This window comes from Simochromis diagramma, unplaced genomic scaffold (assembly GCF_900408965.1).
Source record: "Simochromis diagramma unplaced genomic scaffold, fSimDia1.1 OVJJ01000426.1, whole genome shotgun sequence".
In the NCBI taxonomy this organism is placed as follows: domain Eukaryota; kingdom Metazoa; phylum Chordata; class Actinopteri; order Cichliformes; family Cichlidae; genus Simochromis; species Simochromis diagramma.
In genome coordinates this window covers 1,866,143-1,889,537 of record NW_024387170.1, presented here as the reverse complement: position 1 = coordinate 1,889,537, position 23,395 = coordinate 1,866,143, and the positions used below count along the sequence as shown (strand labels likewise).

Here is a 23,395-nt window from a genome sequence, read left to right as displayed (position 1 = left end):
GGGGATAAGGGGTATAGAAAGTGATGTAAATATTGCTTTGTTGTGCACAAAGTTAACCTCCTTACCAACATATCAAACTACCTTTTAACATCGATCTGTGAAATGTTATACAATGTTTTTGTTTTTAAGGAATTCAGTCTTAATGTAAGTAAATCACTCGACTTAGTCTTTTCACTAAATTGTATCTCCCTACAGGCACAGAGCATCGAGAAGAAAAGGGATGTCGTTATCTGCTGCTTCATTAGCTACCTCGGGGAAAGACAAGAAGATCTTTTTCATGACTGCCAGGTTTGTCATATTGATAACAGTTTACTTATTAACTCAAGGGATCCTAATGTTCTTCTCTCCTGTCCTCTCCTATCCCCTGTTCTCCCCTTCTCTATCCATCGTGTCCACTCCCCTCTTTCGATCAAATGTATTGAAAAAGCATCTTAAATAAAATAAAATAAAACGTGTGCATGCTTTTTGTTTCTTTCTTTTTAACACGTAGGAATGTGAGGACTACACAGACAATATGATGAAGGTGATCGTGATCCACAACATCATGGCTGAGGAGGATACATCAGATGTGTCCATTGTGATTGAGGGAAACCAAGTGATGGAGGGATGTGGAAGCCGAACAAAGGCATGTGTACTGCTGATGGGACTGACATATGCACTCAACCTCGAATATCCGAAGGAGCCGAAGAACACATCTGACACTTTTCAAAAACGTTTTTTGGAACTTGACGGGGCCAAACTACTGAAAAAGAGAGAAACTCCTCTTTTGCTTCTCTGTTCCATTTGCTTCCTCATCTGTTCCAGCTGATCATATAAAGACTGATTTTCAGATATGATGTCTTCCAGTTCTGCTTTGATTACACTGATCTCAAAGCCCATCTTGAAAAAAAGGGATGTGTAATTGTCCAACAATATTGAAACAACTTTTAAAGTTGTTAGTTTAGAAGTTATAAAACAGGTTCATTACTTGAAATCTTACTTGTGTTGCACTTTATTCTGTGTTTTTATGGAATAAAAACATTGAGATGATGAACCATCTGTCTTTTTTTTTGGGGGGGGGGGGTACATTTTACCTTATATGAATGTTTATTAACTAATAATAATTAAATTTTATTAGTAATTATCAGGTATTACCAACTAGCAAACAAGAGATAATTTTACCTAATTCCAATGAGTAAGTAGCTGTTGAATAGATACGTAAATATGGGGTAAATTTGACCCAATTTAATTATTTCATAGCTTTTTATTGAAGGTATTTTATACACAATATATTGAATTAAATCTACTCCAAAAAGTCAATGCAAACTGTTATCTCGGATTTATTGGGTAAATTCTATAGATGACTTCTTACAGTGCATATATATTTCAAGGACCTGCTGACAAACGGAGAAATCCTGAAGAGTATAGAGTGGAATTAATGCAACTGCCTTCCTTCTTAAAACTCAATTCATGAACAACACAGCACTGAATCAGTTCATCAACTGTTCAAGCAAAGGTTGACGGCCTGTGGTTGTTCCCAGCGGACAGGTGGACAGGCTGTGCACAGCAGATCGTGCACATTATGGATTGATTGCACAGCAGCACTGCGCTGCACCAGGCTACATCTTCACGATGACCTCTGTTTTCTTCCTTTCAGAAAGACTGATGTTCAGAGGAGGTCACCCAGTCATGTGATGGCTTGATCCCTGTTTTTACACCCACATCCAAATGTCCTTGAGCTAGACACTAAAACTCATTACGCATTGGATGCATCTGTCTGTGAACGAGTGTGTGGGCAGATAAAGGCTTCGAGTGTATAGAATAACATGCACTGAAGCCTTGATTGTGACTTGTAGTGTAATACAATAAAACAAAACCTGTCCTTTGAGGCATTGTGGTAAAACGGTTAAGTTTTAGATCATTTAATACAAAAGGACGGATGATTCCGTGACACCGCTGGGCTATCAGCGCAGCATCTATCAGAACACTGTTGCTACCACTGCAGATGAACTACAGCAGAGTCAGCTCTTTGGCAGCAGCCTCCTCCCCCTCCACACTTATCATGGACCCATCTCACATTGTTCCGTCGCTACACTGAGCATCATCGGTAGGATTTATACGCGACCTGACGAAATTCCGCGATTTCCATTTTTGGCGTGGACAGCGCTGCGTGCTTCGCTCCAGAGGAGAGGATAAAACTCCTGCTTTTCAGAGAAGCGCAAGACAAAGACATGTATCACTGGCTGCTCTACGTGTTTCTGGGTGTCTGGTAAGTGTGTGTTGATGCAAATGAGCAGCAATGTCTCGATCGAGTTAACACCGACAAACGAATTGAGATAATGGCTGCAGATGTCGCCGCCTCTGCGCTCTGTCCTCGACATAATCCGCTGCGTTTTTCTTGTGGTGGTTTTATAGCAGGATGCTATTTGAGCTGTGGTGTTGGAGGAGACCACAGCGCAAATAATCCTTATTTGTCAGCAAAACAGTTTGGCTTTCATTTCAGCGTTTTTCTCAGTCGCGTCTAATAGATTTTTATTTGACCTCCATACAGGTTTATTACTGAGAAGGTAATAAGGCATAAGGCTTTATCTGTCTTGTTACATCAGTAGAATATCTTGGGGCTCTTTGTGAACACATAGCTGATTATTTAGTTCTTGGACAGACGCAAAAGTCTTCTTATACTCAGGACTTCTGTCACCAAGGTGTAAATTATGTCATGACTCTGAATCAACTTCGGCTTTATTAACACAACCCTGGCACCAGTTCTCTGAAACAGTCACTTTAAGGACTTTGTAAGGTAAAAACAAATATTTGAGAGAGACTCATCAGTTGATGTACAGCAGACCCAGGTTCAAGGAGCCGCATCCATCTACTGTAACTAGTTGGGGTTTGGTAGGAAAGAGAAAAGAAGAAACGAGAGCATAGAGAGACAGAAGATTAAAATTAATGCAGACGCCAAAAGAGGGGAGTGGAGAACTGAATAACTGCTCAATGCATCATTGGAAGTCCTCCAGCATCCTAAAGCCTTTAGCTACAAAAATGAGGCTTGGTCCATAAGTATAGTTAAAAGTATTATTAAAAGGAAGGTTTTAAGCCTTCTCTTAAAAGTAGAGAGGGCGTGTCCGGTAAATCCTAGCTCGGAGCTTATTCCACAGGAGCCTGATAGCTGAAGGCTCTGCCTCAAATTCTACTTTTGGAAACTCACCAAACCAAAAATAAGCCTGAAGTCTAAGAACAAAATGCTTTACTGTTAGCATGTAATACTAACAGGTCTTTTAGACGTGATATTACCTGATTATTCCGGACTTTGTATATGAGAAGAATCATTTTACAAACAATTCTGGATTTAACACAGAGTATTAAAAAAGGATATCTATCCCACTCTCACTCGTTTTGGATCAGCTGAAGTCTTTTCAGGGAACTTTTTTTAACCTGTCCTGTCCAGCAGTTGTAGCAAGCAGATTAATGGTCTAAATGCTTTGTTGTGCCAAACATATTTCCCAACAGGGCCAACGTAGACTCTCTGTAGGCTCCTCTTGGTAATGTTTTGGTTGTGTTATTATCCATATTATTGTCTGTGTGGATATTATGCTGGAGCAGGCAGTGGGTCTAGAACAGATTGGCAAAAGATAAGAGAAAAAAGTGGAGAGAGCAAAGAGAGAAAAGAATGGTGATGGGGGAAAATCCAGGATGAAGCAAACAGACAATCTGGATCTGTAACAAAGCACTCACAAGCAATACACGACACCTGAAAGACAAAACAGGAAGGTACACAAGCAAATATATATTTTCACTGTGTGTGTGTTGGTGTGTGGGTGCATGTGTGTTTGTGAGTGATAAAGAGAGTGGATGTGAGCGTGTGTTATAAAGCCTATTTGAAAGAAAAAGGTCAGAAATTGCAACAATGGGAACTTTCAGGGAACTTTTAGAAAAGCCTGCTAATAAAAGTATTTTAAAAGGAGCAGTCTGTAAGAAGCCATAGTCGGAATTCTGTGAATTCCAGCCTAGAATTAACAAATGCATGGTCATGTTTCCCAGCAGCCTGAATGAGATAGTTCCAACTTTAGCAATATTTTAGCAGAGATGACAGACGTCCTGGATATTTGTTTATTCTGGATATTTGTGGCTGTTGCTCAGGTATTAGAACAGGTCACCTACTAATCGGAAGGTTGGTGGATCAATCCCTGTCTACTCCAGTCTGCATGCCAAATATCCTTGGACAAGATACAAACCCCAAGTTGCTCTTTGATGCATCCATTGGAGTGTGAATCATTGAAGACTCTAGTGGACCCAGGCTCACCCAAACTGGGAGCACTGAAGATCGAAAAGCAACAGAGAAAATAACGAAACAAACAAAAAATATGTGTAACAGTTCTGTGGAAGCTCAGGAATTGTGTTTTACTCTAAAATTGTAATAGTGTTTCTATATTGTTACTCTAACCTGTGAGAAATTTTGCTCAATAAACAACTGCGTTGCACCCCTGTCCTTTTATCTGCTTAATATTGCTAAAAGAGAAGCATTCTGTCTCTGAGTGATACTGAAAAGCTAGTTCATGCAGTTATTATTTCTAGGCTACTTTGAAAGCCTTCAGTTAATCCAAAACACTGCAGAGAGAGTACTTCAGAGAGACCACTGAATGATCTGGGTGCAGCTTTCATGTGGTGTGGCCACTGGAGCGAAGTGTGGGTAACTGGCAGTTCCAGGAGATAACAGTGGAGGATCCCGACCACTGAATACCCAGTTTTTTTTCTCTACTGTGTTATATTGAGCCTCCCACTCCAACAGCTTACAGTTATGATGCCAGGTCTCTCTTGAAAATTAGATTTTTAATCTCAATGAGATTTTTTACCTGGATAAATAAAGGACTAAAAAAAAATTAATGTGTACCAACCCCTAAGATCCACCTGCTCCAGGGTCTCCAGGATTGCAGCCAACACATTATCTGCCCAAGTGTTGCTTTGGGGCAACTGTGTGTAAAGCAAATTGAACTGCAATGAATTGATAACATCATCCAGCATCCTGCCCATAAGGCACTGGAAAGCCAAACATCCTGAAAGGAAGAGTGTAAAATTGTTGTAAAGCATATGGAGTGGATAACATCATGTTTCCTTGGTCTCTGGCAGAAGCTCTTGGTTATATCCAGTGTTGTGAAAAAGCATGCAGTACTAAACTAGTCCAGCAGCTTGTTGACCTAGGCCCTGCCATAAACATCAAACTGTGAAACCTTATTGACCATGCACTAATCTAGACCAAACCATGTTGGCCCATCTTTCTTCATGACTAAAACTATGGGGCTACACCATACAACACTCTTCTTTTACTCCTATCTCCAGCGTAGCATTTCCTTCTGAACTTTTCTCTTGTGTTCAGGGTCCTATAGGTCCTACAATCTCTAGGGTTGTGAATACACTGTCACACTCAATATAGTGTCGTATTAGTGTGGTGTAGCATGGCACGGCTGAAGTACACATCAGCAAACCACTGTTGCAAAGCTGCAACATGTTCTCTCTGGGCTGTTGTGAGATGGTCATGACAAAGGAGTGAGGTGGAAAAGTTTGAATCTGGTACCTCAGACCACAACTCATCTCTGTCTGTCATGAAGCTCACTGTTTCAGAGGCACTCGCTCCCTCCAAGCTTTCAGAAGGTTAAGATGGTGCATTTGTGTTGCTCTACACCTGTCAGAATATAATTGGCATTTCCCACTTTCCATCTGACCACAAATGTCCTTTGTCACTTGGTGAGTAACTTTGAGCTGAATGAAGGGAACAATACAAGTACCAGTTTAAACTGTCAGGGTCTAGATGCCCTGTTGTACAGACACTGCTGACAGTCCCAGGCCTGAAGCAAATTCTGCTGTGATAACCATCTGTGTGTAAAGCTTTGCTTTCAGGGCCAGGGCGTGTTAGATCCATTTTGAACACACAGCCATGCCAAAGTGGGGCCTCGGTTTATGATAAAGGGTGCAACTGCCCTTTTGGAACTGGCATCCCCTCAGATACCCAACAAATAGAGTTCTCATAATTTATTCCACAGTTTTATCATATTCAATGTAAACAAGTATCTGGTTAAAATGAGCCAAGTGGAAAATACATTCCTGATTGCTTTTTAGCATTAAAACTAGGGTTTTTCTTCAGGGTCATTACTCACTCAAGAAAGCCTGTCTCTAATCGCTGCAAAATAGCAGTACATTTATGCTGCTGTGAGTCATCCGTCTCCATCGTCTTATATAGCATGACTGACGGAGCCATGGGAAGCAGAGGTGGCTGAGCTGTGGCCCCACACTGGGCCACAAGGTTTTCCTGCAACTGGGAGAGTTGTTTTCACTACCAGTGCCTGCAGCTGCATCCAGTTAACGAGCAGCCAGGTCTGCCACCAGAACAGAAGTCCCACAAGGAACAAATTCAAATACCTTCTCCAAGAGAAAAATGAAAACTTTATTTGTGAAGAAGTTCATGAAGTCATTACTAGTTAACGTTAAAGGGATGGTTGGCTCAACAGAGCTCTGACTGTTTGTCAGCCTGGCTACAGAGCTGAAGAGAAACCTGGGGTTGTTCTTATTGTCTTCAATCAGTGATGAATAGTAAGATGTTCTGGCTTTGCGGAGCGCTTTCTTATAAAACAGCAAACTATTTCTCCAGGCTAAATGATCATCTTCTGAATTTATGACACGCCATTTCCTCTCCAGCTTACGAGTCATCTGCTTCAGGCTACGTACTAAGTTCCTACACTTGGCCTTCCACTAAGTCTGCACAAACAACTCTCAACAACTTTTGTACTTATTTTATTCTGAGTGCTCAGTATGCAATTAACTGTTAAAGTGATCTAAAATTAATTACAGTCCCCATACCGTTTGCTGGGGATTTATTCATGCATTTATTACTTCCAGGCTGGACGACTGTAATTCATTATTATCAGGAAGTCCTAAAAACTCCCTGAAAAGCCTTCAGCTAATCCAAAATGCTGCAGCAAGAGTCCTGACAGGGACTAGAAAGAGAGAGCAGATTTCTCCCATACTCCTATAATATACTACATTAAATCCAGAATAAAATTTAAAATCCTGCTCCTCACATACAAGGTACTGAATAATCAGGCCCCATCTTATCTTGAGGACCTGATAGTACAGCCCAATTGAGCATTTTGCTGCCAGACTGCAGACTTACTTGTGCTTCTCAGGGTTAAAAGTAGAATGGGAGGCAGAGCCTTCCACAAACAAACCCTGACAGGCACACCTGTGAGGTGAAACCATCTCAGGTGATGACATCATGAAGCTCACTGAGAGGCTGAGGGTTGGCAGCACTGTCAACAAAGCAAAGGGCGGCTGCTTACAGGAATCTGAAATATAAGACATTTTTATCCATTTTCCTTTGCTGCATCATTCCTTATATCTTGTGTCATATATTTAATGTCCTCAGTGTGTACCTACAATGTAGAAAGTAGTAAAAATAAGGAACCAAACAATAAAGGAGAAGGTGTGTCCAAATGTTTTGCTGGTAGTATATTGATTTTTACAATGTTTTCTCTTCCACAGTTCAGCTATTGGACCCAGTAAACAGGACGAAGAGGACTATGAAGATGTACCCATAAATAAGACCTGGGTGTTATCACCAAAGGTCTATGAGAGCGATGTAACGCTGATCCTTAATAAACTGCTGCAAGGTTATGACAACAAACTACGGCCTGACATTGGAGGTACATCACTTCAATTTAGCTGACCTAAATTCACAATTATAGTTATCTTAAGAGACTTTTCATTGTATGATAAAGATATTACAACATTAAGTCATGTAACACTGTGTGGCAGGCAGAGCTTGGACCCAAATGCACTTAGAAAGAAAGGGAGTAACTAAAGAAGGCAACTTTATTTGCTCTAACACCATACTACAAACAAAAAGACAAAAAGACTAACAGAAACAACCAAAAAACTAGAGAACTAGTGACAGAGAACTAGGAGGCTCAGAGGTTATGAGGGGAAATACAGCGTTCACAGGAGACATGGGAACACACGACAAACAGGGCGACATGACAACGAGCAGAAGGAGACTGAGGACTTAAATACACACAGGATAATGAGAGGAGGCAACAGGTGGAAACAGAGCTGGGGTTGATACAGACCAGCAGGACAGGGGGAAGAAAACAGGATACAGTGTACACAGGACAAGAGACTGTCAAAATAAAACAGGAAGTACGATAAACAAAGACTAAGACACAGGCAGGACAGTGAGAGCTGGGGGAAAAGACATGACTGACTGAGAAGACAGAAAGGGAACATCAAACACGGAGACAGGAGATAAACAACATGAAGACAAGGCTGACTAAACACAGGACTGAGGAAGAACTCTAAGATTACTAAGAACCGAAGGCCATGAACCATGAACCTCAGAATCACATAGAATATTCTTAATAAGCAGTAATGTCCAGAAACACTGGATCCAAGACCCAGGACCATGACAATTATAGAGTGATTAAGTCTGCACTGCATGCTTCCACGAGTATTTAGATAGACTCTTATGAATTCAGATTTAATAATAATAATTTTTTCTTTATTTTTTAATTAAAAGTTCAGTAAGAGTAACAAGTCACCTCATTACTGTTACATAAGTAAAGTCTGTGAAGAATGCTCGGCAATATAGTTCGCCAAATAATGTCGCTCTGCATATGAACTTGTGTGCTGTCGTGAGTATCAGCTCCCCTTTGGCTTCTCTCTTCCACTGTCAGGTTGTGCAGAGTTGATCTTCAGGGCAATTTTGGAATAATAGTAGAATAATAGTATTATTGTATTATTCTATACAATATAAAGCGCCTTGAGGCCACTGTTGTTGTGATTTGGTGCTATATAAATAAAATTGAATTGAATCTTTGATCTTTCATCTTATGCAAACACGAGAGTTGCTGTTTAGAGTTAAATTAAGACACATCTTAGAAAAGGTCAAATAATTTTCCATCATTTCTGCAATTCTGACCACGCTTTCAGTAAACATAACTTCACCCCCACCTCCAAATCAATGATGTGCAGTATATCTCTCTGTTGTGTTTCAGTGAGGCCCACAGTGATTGAAACAGCTGTGTATGTCAACAGCATTGGACCAGTGGACCCTATCAACATGGTAAGCCTGCCTCTCAACATATCTCTAGATTCTTTATCCAGGGTTATTGAATGTCTTTACAAACCTGAACAGTATCTGGACAACTTGTATTCATGCTACAGTTTGAATGCTCTTTCAAAGAAGTCCCCTAACAGTATTTTTCCATGGCTTTCAACTTCAACCCACTGAGGAAGAGTCCTCCTTGTTGAAAACTCTGTTTAAATAAAGTGAAATGTGGTTCACAGTGCCAACAATTTATTAAGGGGAAATCTCAATATTTAAGATTGTAATTGATTTAATTATTTAGCAGTTTTAACACTTATTTAATGAATGTTGATCATTTGATTTCACTCTCTATGGTCAACGTGTCATCAAAGTCATTCAAAGGCATTTGAACAAACTTTTGTCATTTTTATAACATCTCAGTGAAAAAAGAGAAGTGATAAGAGAACATCTGAGTCAAATATGCAACACATTATAGAGGTGGCAAAAGCAAATTCTTCTAGTAACTGTTTAAAAATTGTTCTGGTTTGTTTGCATGATTTCCAAAATCTGTTGCAGGAATACACAATTGACATCTTCTTTGCCCAGACATGGTATGACAGCCGCCTGAAGTTCAATAGCTCAATGAAGCTGCTCATGCTCAACAGTAACATGGTAGGCAAAATATGGATTCCTGACACATTCTTCCGGAATTCCCGAAAATCAAATGCCCACTGGATCACTACTCCCAACCGCCTCCTTAGGTTGTGGAGCAATGGGAGAGTCATGTACACATTAAGGTAGGACAGTTTTGTAGCCAGTTTGCTAACGTCTTTGAAAGTATTTGTCATTTGTGCAGCTTTAGTGTGTACATCTGCTTTTTGTCATGTAGTTCTCTTTTAAGCGAATCCAATTTGTCAAAGTCTGATAGTTTTTTATGTATTTACGCTCTTAAATAAAGACAAGACATACAGTGACTTTAATACTATTAGGCAGGGAAAACAATTCCGACATTTTTTTTTTTCTGACATAATTCTGTTTCTGTCAGGTTGACTATAAATGCGGAGTGTTACCTTAAGCTGCATAACTTTCCAATGGATGAGCACTCGTGTCCACTGGAGTTTTCAAGCTGTAGGTGGTCAAACATATTCCCCTCTCATTGTTGAGTCTGTCATCTCAACTGCAGTTTCTGTAATTTATCAGAAAATCATACCGACTAAGCCTTTATTCGCCCTCTCCTTGCCCACTGCCCCATCTGCTTGAGGCTGGCTACTTTAAGCTTGTGCCAATCTATCATCTACTTCACCAGGAGAGAGAGGAAGCCACACAGTCCCATGTCTTGGACAGACTTAATGAATTATGCACTTTTTTCTGTGCTGTCACGTTGTCCGTTTCATCCTTCATTTGTCACTTGCATTGTGCTTTGGCTGCTCATCTCTTATTGTCTCAATCTTCTTCGTAGTTTCGCTTCTTCCATGCTAGAAGAAGGACAAACGCATTACAGACATTTGGTGTAAAAACAGCTTTTCATACTTTTTTTGTTTATCTTGTTGTGACAATGTTAATGAAGTCTGAGCATGTCAATGCAAATAAAAGTTGATATTTGCTTTTATCTTAATCGGAGCCATTGTATTTCCTAATTATAGGCCTTTCTTAAGCTTTGTTAACATGTAACCCATAACCTTAGAAGTATTAGAACGACATCCTTAAATATGCATTTTGAATCATTTAAACCTTCGAACATGTAAACATTATAGAAGTCAGATGAATGTATAGTGGTTGACAAAGAATTTTCCTTTTTTTTAATACACACCTCAGGTGGAGCTTCTTGTCAAAAACACAGTTATGTATGTTTAGGTATGTTTATGTTTGGGCTGTAGATGGTTATCCTAAAAACGAGATCATGTATCGGTGGCAGAGACGAGCAGTAGAGGTGGCGGACCAGCGGTACTGGAGACTCTACCAGTTTGCCTTTGTGGGGTTGAGGAACACCTCTGATGTCGCACACACGCAATCAGGTTAGAGACTGTAACCAAGTTCACTATCATAGTATCAATGTTGACTTTAATCTTATGCTACAAGCTGTCGTTGTTTTACAAAAGCAGAGAGTCAACATTATCACATGAATTTGCTTTTGCCCTTCATTTATTAAACTTTCAGGGGAATATGTCATCATGACAATCTTTTTTGACCTGAGTCGGAGAATGGGTTACTTCACCATCCAGACCTACATCCCCTGCAGCATGATTGTGGTTTTATCCTGGGTCTCCTTCTGGATTAACAAGGACGCCGTCCCAGCACGAACATCTCTAGGTTTGATCATTTAATTCAGGCACAGATAAAATCAAATGTGTCTGTAAATTACTGTAATATCCTTTAATCTTTGAAATATTTCTATATAATGAGCTGTAATCAGCTTCTGAATATTCTTACTATAAATTATACAGCACACATTATGGTCTGTGATATCTGAAAGTTGAGGGTTAAGTATTCTCCCTGTGATGGTGTCACTGGTTTAAGGTATGCAGGACTATAAAAGGAAGATTGCATACTCTCTGCCCAATAAATAAACGTAACCTTATTTTTCACAATCAGCCAGTCTTAAATTGAAAGTTGTTGACTGCGTTGCTTTTTCAGTGGAGTAAGTGTTTCATCACTGCTCATACCAGCGTCCCTGTCCAGCACATCCTCATCATTGATAGACCCGGCCATACGAGGTCGTGCTCTGTGTCGTGTCATAGCCAGAGGTCGTTAGGTTACAGCATACACTCTATCCTCTGGGTCTTTTTGATATGATGCCTTCTTCTGTGCTCACTGCGTCTATGGGGACGGTGTTCGCCCACCCAATGTATATTCCAGTGGACGATGAGAGTCAAAACTTAAAAACTGATCTATAGATCGCCTTGAGGAGACTGCTGTTGTGATTTGGAGCTTTAATAAATAAAATTGAATTGAATTAACAGGTGAAGATGGCAAAAGTACACATATGCTGTACTTAAGTAGAAGCACTAGTGTAAAAATATACTCCAGTAAAAGTTGTACTTTTTTGTATTTTTACTGGACTCTTTCACATCCTGCTGGTCTGAGCAGGGAGACAAGGAGGCCGTTTGTGTGGATCAATGGCTGCTCTGAGAATAGTACTCACAGCCATTGATCAATGATTATGGCAATTTGTATATTAAGGATCATGAAACTGACCTCATGGCCCGTGTTAGTCACGTGTTAGTCACGTGTTAGTCACGTGTTAGTCACTGGTGCCAGTTTGGTAATTATGCAGATTTACTTTTTTAAGGCTGGGAAGACCTGCGGTCAGCCGAGACTAAAGAAGTCATTGAATGCATGATGGAACCACTGAAAATGCTGCTTCATGTTGAACAGAATCAGCTTGCTTCCAATAGCTTTCGGTCTTGTATGTTTCCACTCTTGCTATGCTAATTCTTTAGAAACTTTGGAAGCATTGTGGTAAACTCAGTTCATATTATTTCACTTCCCCTGTCTCTTATCATGTGTGCCATGTGCTCGTGAGCAGGAGCATTCACAGTGATATAGTAAAAGGACACAATAGTGACTGAACACTCAGCTATTACATATACAGTGGGGCAAAAAAGTATTTAGTCAGCCACCGATTGTGCAAGTTCCCCCACTTAAAATGATGACAGAGGTCAGTAATTTGCACCAGAGGTACACTTCAACTGTGAGAGACAGAATGTGAAAAAAAAAATCCATGAATTCACATGGTAGGATTTGTAAAGAATTTATTCGTAAATCAGGGTGGAAAATAAGTATTTGGTCAATAACAAAAATACAACTCAATACTTTGTAACACAACCTTTGTTGGCAATAACAGAGGTCAAACGTTTACTATAGGTCTTTACCAGGTTTGCACACACAGTAGCTGGTATTTTGGCCCATTCCTCCATGCAGATCTTCTCGAGAGCAGTGATGTTTTGGGGCTGTCGCCAAGCAACACGGACTTTCAACTCCCGCCACAGATTTTCTATGGGGTTGAGGTCTGGAGACTGGCTAGGCCACTCCAGGACTTTCAAATGCTTTTTACGGAGCCACTCCTTTGTTGCCCGGGCGGTGTGTTTTGGATCATTGTCATGTTGGAAGACCCAGCCTCGTTTCATCTTCAAAGTTCTCACTGATGGAAGGAGGTTTTGGCTCAAAATCTCACGATACATGGCCCCATTCATTCTGTCCTTAACACGGATCAGTCGTCCTGTCCCCTTGGCAGAAAAACAGCCCCATAGCATGATGTTTCCACCCCCATGCTTCACAGTAGGTATGGTGTTCTTGGGATGCAACTCAGTATTCTTCTTCCTCCAAACACGACGAGTTGAGTTTATACCAAAAAGTTCTACTTTGGTTTCATCTGACCACATGACATTCTCCCAATCCTCTGCTGTATCATCCATGTGCTCTCTGGCAAACTTCAGACGGGCCTGGACATGCACTGGCTTCAGCAGCGGAACACGTCTGGCACTGCGGGATTTGATTCCCTGCCGTTGTAGTGTGTTACTGATGGTGACCTTTGTTACTTTGGTCCCAGCTCTCTGCAGGTCATTCACCAGGTCCCCCCGTGTGGTTCTGGGATCTTTGCTCACCGTTCTCATGATCATTTTGACCCCACGGGATGAGATCTTGCGTGGAGCCCCAGATCGAGGGAGATTATCAGTGGTCTTGTATGTCTTCCATTTTCTGATGATTGCTCCCACAGTTGATTTTTTCACACCAAGCTGCTTGCCTATTGTAGATTCACTCTTCCCAGTCTGGTGCAGGTCTACAATACTTTTCCTGGTGTCCTTCGAAAGCTCTTTGGTCTTGGCCATGGCGGAGTTTGGAGTCTGACTGTTTGAGGCTGTGGACAGGTGTCTTTTATACAGATGATGAGTTCAAACAGGTGCCATTCATACAGGTAACGAGTGGGGGACAGAAAAGCTTCTTACAGAAGACTGTTACAGGTCTGTGAGAGCCAGAGATTTTCCTTGTTTGAGGTGACCAAATACTTATTTTCCACCCTAATTTACCAATAAATTCTTTACAAATCCTACCATGTGAATTCATGGATTTTTTTTTCACATTCTGTCTCTCACAGTTGAAGTGTACCTCTGGTGCAAATTACTGACCTCTGTCATCATTTTAAGTGGGGGAACTTGCACAATCGGTGGCTGACTAAATACTTTTTTGCCCCACTGTAAATTAGGTGAATAACATACATGTGTTTTTATTTTTCCTTTTCTTTATCCTGTCATAATTTAGATGACTAACGAAAAGTAATTTAACCAAATAAATGAATATTTGTTATGTTTTACTTTGGACAAAGTTAGGAAACAATGTCCAAGTAAAGGCTGATGTTGCCATACACATTAAAAATATTACTTGTCTGTTCTGCAACGTAGAAGTTTCCTTTATGTCTTTAAGTCTTACGAGGTGCTGCTGCTTATACTACTGCAATTCTTCCATTCAAGTCAAGCTAAAAACAAGTCCAACATTGAAACCACCTTGTTTTTATGTGTTTATGAATATTTGTAGGACTGATATTCTACCACTAAATTCGTCTCAATCCTTTTAGGCATCACCACAGTGCTTACCATGACGACTCTCAGTACCATCTCCAGGAAGTCCCTGCCAAAGGTTTCCTACATCACCGCCATGGACCTTTTTGTCTCTGTCTGCTTCATCTTCACCTTTGCTGCTCTGATGGAGTATGGCACTCTGCACTATTTCACCAGCAACAGGCAGACAAAGAAGTCTAAAGCCAGCAACACACAGGTACCAGATTTTTATTTGATCCCTTCTTCATTAAAGAGCCACAGCATCGAGTACTAACACGGGGAAATGACTGTGTGTGTTCCCTCTACAGCAGAAAGCATCAAGCATGGTGAATATCCGGCCCGGCCCGTCGCTGTTGCAGATGAATAACATTGTACCCTATCATGGGGAGGATGATTACGCTTATGAGTGTTTAGATGGAAAAGACTGTGCCAGCTTCTTCTGCTGCTTTGACGACTGCCGTTCAGGTGCCTGGCGTGAAAACAGGATGCACGTGCGAGTTTCCAAGATCGATTCTTATTCACGAATATTCTTTCCTACTGCTTTTGGCCTTTTCAATCTGGTTTATTGGATAGGTTATTTATATTTATAAAATTGGCACCTCAAAGGACAACCGGAGTGTATCATATACAAAATTTCCCAGAGACTGAGCTACTTGTATATAGTTAGAAATAGGGGGTAGTCATTTTAACGGCTTACTGTTACCAGCCGTCCGATTCCAGCAAGATGCAAAAGTCAAAATAGGAAAAGAACCCTGAATTTCATTGAAGCTATAGTTGTGGACATTTGGAATTACATCAAGTGTTTGCACGGGTTAAACTCGAGAGAACACGGAGGAGTTTTTGGCGTCACTTTTTAATATAGTTTGTTTATTCCTTGCCACTGTGCTATTGACATTGTAAAGTAGGAAGAAGAAGGTGCATTGTAGCTGTAATATATAATGGCAAACTATTAGATTTTTTTAACTCTTTTAGAAAAGCCAGTAGCTCTTATCATATAACTAACCTGATTGTCAGCAGGTCAGCAGCCAATATTTGAAATATCAGCAGTGTGTTTGAGAAATGTCTGGTCCTGTTGGTCATTAGTCGTTAAATAGCTGAAAAACTGGAGCATCAACTGGACCAGCTTCTGCTCAGAATCTAGGATAAATTTGTAGTATTGGCCAAACGTTGAGTTGTCGAGAAGCGGTGGTTTTTACAGAGGCCTGATTTTATATTATAACATCATAAAGATGATGCACTGCTGAAGGCACAATTCTGAATTTAAAGGAAGAATCAAACTAGACTTGCATTTCCTTTTATACATTTTTGCTGCGTATAAAACACAGTGTGACTTTTGCCGCATGACAAAGAGCAAAGTGTACTGAAACGTTTTCAGTAATATTGTCTTAGAGTTACAACATTTTCAACATTTTAATGGCAGCTTTCAACAATTTAAGATTTTTACTTAAAGCTTGCTTTGTTTCATATTTTTCCTCAGAGATGACAGAGGCTCATAAATCTTGTAGCTATGTATTTTGCAGTGAGGTAGAAAGCACTATTCACCATATATCACTGTTTAAGTCACGCCAGTGGAAATTTGGACTCCTGTTCTCAAAATGATGATCTTAATATTTTGGACTTCTGTTGTTCTGCAATACTCAAACCAAAATTAGGGCTATGGCTAAAATCATTCACTACTTGCTGGATATTGGACTGTACAGTAAATTTCTCATATGCTGTCTGGAGTACGGAGAGAAGTTACCCTTGAAAGTGTTACGAAGTTGTGATATGATCTACAAGCGTGAACTAAGATTTACAAATCAGCGATTTCTGTGGAACTTGTGCAGACTCATAAATGCGGCTCCACATACAGACACAAAGCAATGTGACCACACAGGAGCAGAGCGTAATAAGTTGTAGAAAAATAATCAGTATTTATTCAGATTTGGTTTAAACACATTTGTAAAATAGTTTCACGTGCTTCATATTTGTGTCTGGATTGGTGTACGCATTAGTGAGTCCACAAAAGTTACACACAAATCACTGCACACATTTGTAAGTCTCAGTTTATGCTTGTGGATCATATTGTACGCATTTGTAACCATTTTAAGACAGATTTCTCTTCATGATGCCATCAAAGTATCCCACAATGCCTCGTGAAAATAGCGTATACCTGATGGCCAGTACCTGAGCATTTCCTACCATCGTGCTCAGCACCAACAGAAACATGTCAGATGGAGAAGAGGAAAGAGAAGGCGGTGCCTTTGCTTGAAGATTCACTGTTAAAGAACTATTTTTGGATTCAGTGTTGCTACTTCAAATAGCCACGTCAAAAAAAAAACGCTGCAGTTTTAATTTGCGACAAATAATATAAATCATGAAGCTCAAACTTTGTTTTTAAAAGGGCTCAGTACTACGCAATTGTGGTGATGTTAGCCAGTGTTAAGATATTGGATTTTATATAAACAATGACTGTGTGTACTAATACATTTAGGATTGGGTAATTTCCTACTGTTTAACAAATGTGCAAACACAAAGTGCTGAAATGAACCCACAGCATTATGAAAAAATACTGAGAATTACATGTAACTGTTGAAGGATGCAGCTTTCATTCCTAAAAATACTCATTCTTAATAAATGTACTAGTTATGGTTTAAGGAGCTCCAAAGACTACGACGACCTGGATGACTGAGAACCTTCACAGATATACTAGTTATGCTAGCGCATACTATGTGTCTGCATAGAACTGGTAAAGCAAAAAGAGATTAAAACAAAGGTCAGATTCAATTCAGTTTTATTCATGAAGCGCCAAATTACAACAACAGTCGCTTTATATTGCTAGGCAGACCATTCTTATTCTTTAAAACGTCAGACTTGGAGATAATATGAATAGATATGCTACAGCAAACTCTCCCATAAGAAAACTACAGATAATAGTTTAGTGCATTTTCAGATACACCAAAGAAACATTAAATGACATTTAGTAGAATACTGTGTATAAATGTTACACTTTAGTTTCTTTGCATAAATTCTGTGCATGTCTTGTTTTGCTGTGGGGGGGGGGCTGCAAATGTAATCAGGTCTCCATGCACAGTAGTCTTAACCTTGCCCATAGCATTTCCTTATAGCCATAACACAGTTGTTCTGACATAGGTGACATGAAGATGATTTACTCGCTCGAAGGTGTCAATAGACATGTCATTCTCAAAGAAGACAAAGAAGTGGTAAACTATGCAAACATTGACAGTGTAGTTATTGTTAAGGTGTGTTCATTTCTAGTTAACCGTCACTGATCGAACCAAATTGTGTAAAATTAGAATTACTGCAATTATTAGTATTAACAAAACAGTAAATAATTAGATAACAGATCATTAGTAATGACGTTTGAGCTCTGAAACCAAAAATCAAGCAGAAGTCTCTGATCTTCTATAGAAGTCAAATATGTCATTTTTGCTGATTCAGGTCAAAATAATTAAAAGCTGAAAGAATGCAGTGCAGAAGTTGATGCAGCCTTATAATCCTGTTACTGTACCAAAAGGAAATGAGATACATGGTTTACAAAACTGTGGCCTGACGCTCATCATGACAGTGCTTTTAAATACCACAGATTGCATTTCAATATAGTGCTGATGAGATAAAATGATATTTTGCTTTTGATTACTAATCGTTCATAAAAAAAAAAGTGTGCATTTTGTCAAAGCTGTGTCTTTAGTGTTAGCACTGATAGCTTGTCTATGGCGAGACAGGGTCTACAAAATGTGAAGGTCTTTCATTCGCCACAGCTTCAACACACCCCTCTGTAACTTAAGATGATTCCAATGCTTTTTATTTATTAAAACAAATATAACAAATGTTTATTGCTTACAAATACCTGGAATGATTACCTAAATATTTGCTCTAATGATTGAATAATATTTTCCACAGCATTGTTTTGTAAAGTAGCTCATTTAAAAAAAAAAAAGTGCTGTTTTCATTCAGCCCAGAAACCTCAAAGCATGTTGTGTGATCATGAGCATTGTGAGAGGAAGACTGGTATAGAGCTGTATGTTCATTCTACTCAAGCCATATTAACACATCTAGCACACATCTGTGATACAGTGCCATTCTCTGTAATTGTTGCTCATACTGTATTGTGGCTACTATCTCAATACACTGTGACAAAATAAATCAGTGCCTAAAAACGGTTCCAATGGTTTTACATGACTGGATGTTGAAGCGGGAAAACCTCACTAATGTTTATCATGTGAAAAACTGTCAGTCAGTATTAACCATGTTTTTTCAATCAGTATTTCATAGCCTGCCACTGAATTTGTGTATTTATTCCAGTCACACAATTACTTTTAGCCATGCTTCTTGTGATAGTTAACAACTTGTTGCTTATGCAATTGAATATTTTGTTGATGATATTCCTTATATAAAATTGTTTATCTATTTTCTTTTAAACTTGTCCTGTCCGGCAGTTTTAGCAAGCACACTTCTGGACTTTGTTGTGTCATGCACATTTGCTTTGCCAAGAGGAGCGCTATAGACTCTGGGTTCCTCTTGTTAATCTTATTTTATCTTGTTATTCACATTATTATCTCAAAGTCTTATTATGCCAAAGGTGACGGGTGGTGAGGGCCAGAATAAAAATCAGGATCTATACAAAAATCTTTGCTCCGTTAACCTGACTTCAGCCCAGGAAGCCTTAAGCATTGGTTTTCGTCTTTACCTGTTCTGGCTCAACTGGGTCCTTCTCTGCAGTTCACTGTGGAGGTCGATGCTTCAGGTTCTGAGGTAGATGCAGTGTTGTCCCAGAGAATGATTGATAAAATGCAGCCCTGTGCTTTCTTTTCTCATCGCCTGTTTCCCACAGAACACAGTTATAATGTGGGGGACCAAGAACTGCCGGTGATGAAGCTGGCACTGGAACAATGGAGGGACTGGCTTGAGGGAGATGAACGTCTCTGTGATGTTTGGACTGATCACCTGACATATGTCCAAACAGCAATAGGATTAAACACATCATGATCCTTTTCCACCCAGGCTTCAGGAATACTAAGCCAGATGCTCTCTCCTGCCAGTTCACAATCTTGGAACCCCACCCACCCAATGGAGAATGAACTGATCCTCCCAGCCCGGTGCATCATTGGATCCCTCACCGGGGAGATCGAGTCTCTGGTTGGCACAGCAGAGCAAAAAGAGCAGGAGGGCCTCCGAATCATGTGTTTGCTCTTTCAGATTTTGCCTGCCGATTCCATTTGTCCAGTTGCCTTTCCTTGGCTTGTCTAGGCTTCTCCACTTCCTTGTCGGTTGCTCACCTGTAAGAGATCAGCTGATTAGCTTACCCGTTGCTCATCAGGTTATTATTCTGGCCTCTTAAGACTGAAGCAAACAGTCAGTCATCATCAGATCATTGTGTCAGGCCTCAGTCATGTAGGGTTTGCTTGATTTCTGCCAGTCTAGTACTGGAATTAACCTGTTTCTGTGTATGCTTCTCAGCATTTTCTGATCCCTGTAAGCTTTTGTGACTGATTGCATGTCTTTGGACAACCTGTAAAATCTTTGTCATCTCTCTGATGATGTCACAGCATCACAGACAAGGATTTTCTTTGTCCACTTAGTCTATAAATAAACAGGTCCATCATTCTGTTGGTTTCTTGACAAGTTCATGTGGTTGAGACATTAACTAGGGTGGTTCTTAGGTGAGGTGTTTTGGAAATATAAACCCTGGAAGAAGCTCAAGAAATGCTGGAGAGATTATGTGTCATGGTTCACATAATCTCTCCAGCATCTCTCAGTGTTTTACCAGAAGAAGTGGAGAAGATGACTTTGAGGAGGGAGGTCTGGGCATCTCTGCTTAGAATGCTCATCCCGCAACCCTGAGCCAGCTTTGACAAGTCAGACAAAGCAACAGCATCAAACTGACCAGCAATGGCAGCAGTGTCTTGCTGGAAAAGCTTCTCAATTGCATCTCAAAAGGACTGCCACATTGACGGCTCCAGTGAGAGAAATTTAATTCAGTTCAAATAATGCCAAATCAGCTACTTATTGAAAGGTTGGTGGTTCAATCCTTGGCTTCCCCAGCCTGCATGCCAAATATCCTGGGGCAAGATACGAACCCCAAGTTGCAGTCCGATGCGTTCATCGGAGTGTGAATGTTGGTTAGTTTGCACTTGAGTTTAGAAGTGATGTATGAGTGGGTGTGAATGGGTGTATGAGGCATGTTGCGCTTCGAGAACAACAACAACAACAACAATCTTTATTTATAGAGCACATTTAAAAACCAACGGCATGCCAAAGTGCTTAACATAAAACAAATTAACACAAGTATAAACAGAGTCATAAAAAAATAGAAGTGTAAAATTATGTTCACAGGAAAAGCCACCAATAGAAAAAATATAACTATAGCACATAACTATAGCACAATATAACTATGCCATCAAAACACAATGGCGACAAGACACACACAGCGGAAATAAAAGCATGATAGGAAAATTAAAAGAATAAATAAATCTCTGCAAACAAGGCCAGCATTTAGCCGGTAGAAAAAGCAAGATTAAACAAATACGTTTTAAGCCGTGATTTAAAAGATTGAATAGAGTCAGACGCCCGGATGCCAATCGGAAGGTTGTTCCACAACTCTGGTGCAGCCAGAGCAAACGCTCGATCACCTCTAGATTTCAACCGAGATCTAGGCTGCACCAGCAGTAACTGAGAACTCCAGGAAAGTAGGAAAGCGCTATATAAGAATCAGACCCCAGTATGTGAGGCTGCAGGACTGTGTGTCTGAGGTGGTAGTCTGTAGCACGGGGGCCCCACAAGGAACAGTGCTCGCCCCTTTCCTCTTCACCCCGTACACTGCAGACTTCAGTTATAACACGGACACTTGCCATCTCCAGAAATTCTCGGATGACACCGCCATTGTGGCCCGGGTGTCGGAGGGAAACGAACTGGAATACAGGGGGGGTCATCAACGACTTCGTCAGTTGGTGCAAACAGAACCATCTTCGCATCAATGCCAGCATGATGAAGGAGCTGGTGACTGACTTCTGCAAGAAGCCACCTCCTATTACACCAGTGAACGTCCAGGGTTTGGACATTGAAACGGTGGAGGAGTACAAATACCTGGGTGTTCACCTCAGTAACAAACTGGACTGGTCCACAAACACTTTACAAAAAGGGTCTAAGCTGTCTCCACCTGCTACAGCGGCTGAGATCTTTCGGGGTGAACAGGACTCTCCGAAGGACGTTTTACGACACTGTGGTGGCGTCTGCTATTTTCTATGCTATGGTCTGCTGGAGTGGTGGAATGGCAGAGAGGGACAGGGGGGAACTCAACAAACTGGTCAGGAGCACTGAGCAGCTCGTTCAGCAGTAGACTTTTGCACCCACAGTGTAGGAAGGAGCGCTACCGCAGGTCATTCTTACCAGCAGCTCTCAGACTAAATTACACAGTTTAACATGGTCATCCTACTCATCAGCTTGTTTCACTGTACATTTTATATATAGTTATGTACAGTTTTTCTATACATATTCTGTACATTGTTACCTGTATGTACGAACTTCAATCGCTTATGTAAATAGGACCACCTTGTGTCTTCCTTTTATATTTTATATTCCCCTTGCTATAAAAGCTGTGTAACACCCACATTTCTCATCTGTGGGAAAATAAAGGTTTATTCTATTCTACTACCAGTCAGAAGTTTGGACACACCTTCTCATTTAATGGGTTTTCTGTATTTTCATGAATAATTACATTGAAGGCATCAAACTATGAATGAACCCATGGGGAATTATGCAGTAAACAAAAAAGTGTGAAATAACTCAAAACATGCTTCATATTTTAGATTATTTTTGCTTTGATTCTGCTTTGCACACTCTTGGCATTCTCTTGATGAGCTTTATGATTTCGTCACCTGAAATGGTTTTCCAACAGTCTTGAAGGAGTTCCCAGAGATGCTGAGCACTTGTTGGCCTCTTACTTGTGGTTGCTAGCATATTTAAAAGTTGTAATGGGAACCAGTTGGATTCAGAGGAAGAGACACCCTCTTTACTTTTAAGATTAGGTTTAAAACTTATAGTTTTAGCTTATAGTTAGGGCAACACTGGCAACACCTAGGCCAAGTGTTTTTGACCCATTAACACCATTTTTTGGGGTCATTTGCTGGTTTGCTCTTTAAACAAATTATGTAAATCAACAAAGGCAGCTACAGATATAAGTCTGGGGTCCTCTTCTTTGCTCTCCCAAAGGCAATAAATTCCTCTCCCTTTGGTTGACACCACTGGCTATATGGGACAGAGCAGCAGTGTATCATATCATATCGTTTCATTTTATGTATGTGTTTCCCCAAAGTCCAACAGACAGAACCAATATCAATGATAAAACCTTGGGTGTAATAAATACATTTTTTTAAAAATAGTCTTCAAATTTACTTAAAAAACACAGATTCAGTTCAATCATCTTGTTACATTACACTATTCTGCTGGTAAACATCAACTGTAGAATCGCTGTGAACATCGTCTGGTAGGGGTACACAAGACCACTTAGACCAAGATCATGACATATATGCCGACATTATATTGTGATTCTGTCTTCCCATATGGTGATATCAATGTTCAGGTATAAATGTGTAGTTTTGTATGTATCAATATATGGTCAAATGATCAGGGCTGTGATAAAAATATGTTTTGTCACTTTTGTTAATTATCCCCACCAAATCAAAACTGATGTATGAGCCCGACCCAAGGCTTTGGGCATTTGTAAAATCCTGCTATGAGGCGTAATCAGATTAGGCAATAGGCCAGCTACGAAACAGGCCCTTGCCTTCTA

At 40.2% G+C, this 23,395-nt stretch overlaps 1 protein-coding gene across 2 annotated transcripts; it reads left to right on the top strand.

The window, feature by feature from the left end:
• Positions 1 to 1,159: 1,159 nt before the first annotated feature.
• gabrg1 (gamma-aminobutyric acid type A receptor subunit gamma1) lies at positions 1,160 to 18,767 on the top strand. 2 transcript variants are annotated; one of them, XM_040049105.1, is made up of 9 exons: positions 1,160 to 2,248; positions 7,510 to 7,670; positions 9,018 to 9,085; positions 9,626 to 9,846; positions 10,095 to 10,177; positions 10,927 to 11,064; positions 11,207 to 11,359; positions 14,622 to 14,821; positions 14,916 to 18,767. In XM_040049105.1, exons 1-9 carry the CDS (start codon positions 2,211 to 2,213, stop codon positions 15,192 to 15,194), a joined length of 1,341 nt encoding a protein of 446 aa, XP_039905039.1. In that variant the 5' UTR covers positions 1,160 to 2,210; the 3' UTR covers positions 15,195 to 18,767. The 2 variants fall into 2 exon arrangements, with proteins under 2 accessions (XP_039905039.1, XP_039905038.1); XM_040049104.1 differs by having other exon boundaries at positions 1,165 to 2,248; positions 14,913 to 18,767.
• The last annotated feature ends 4,628 nt before the right edge of the window (positions 18,768 to 23,395 follow it).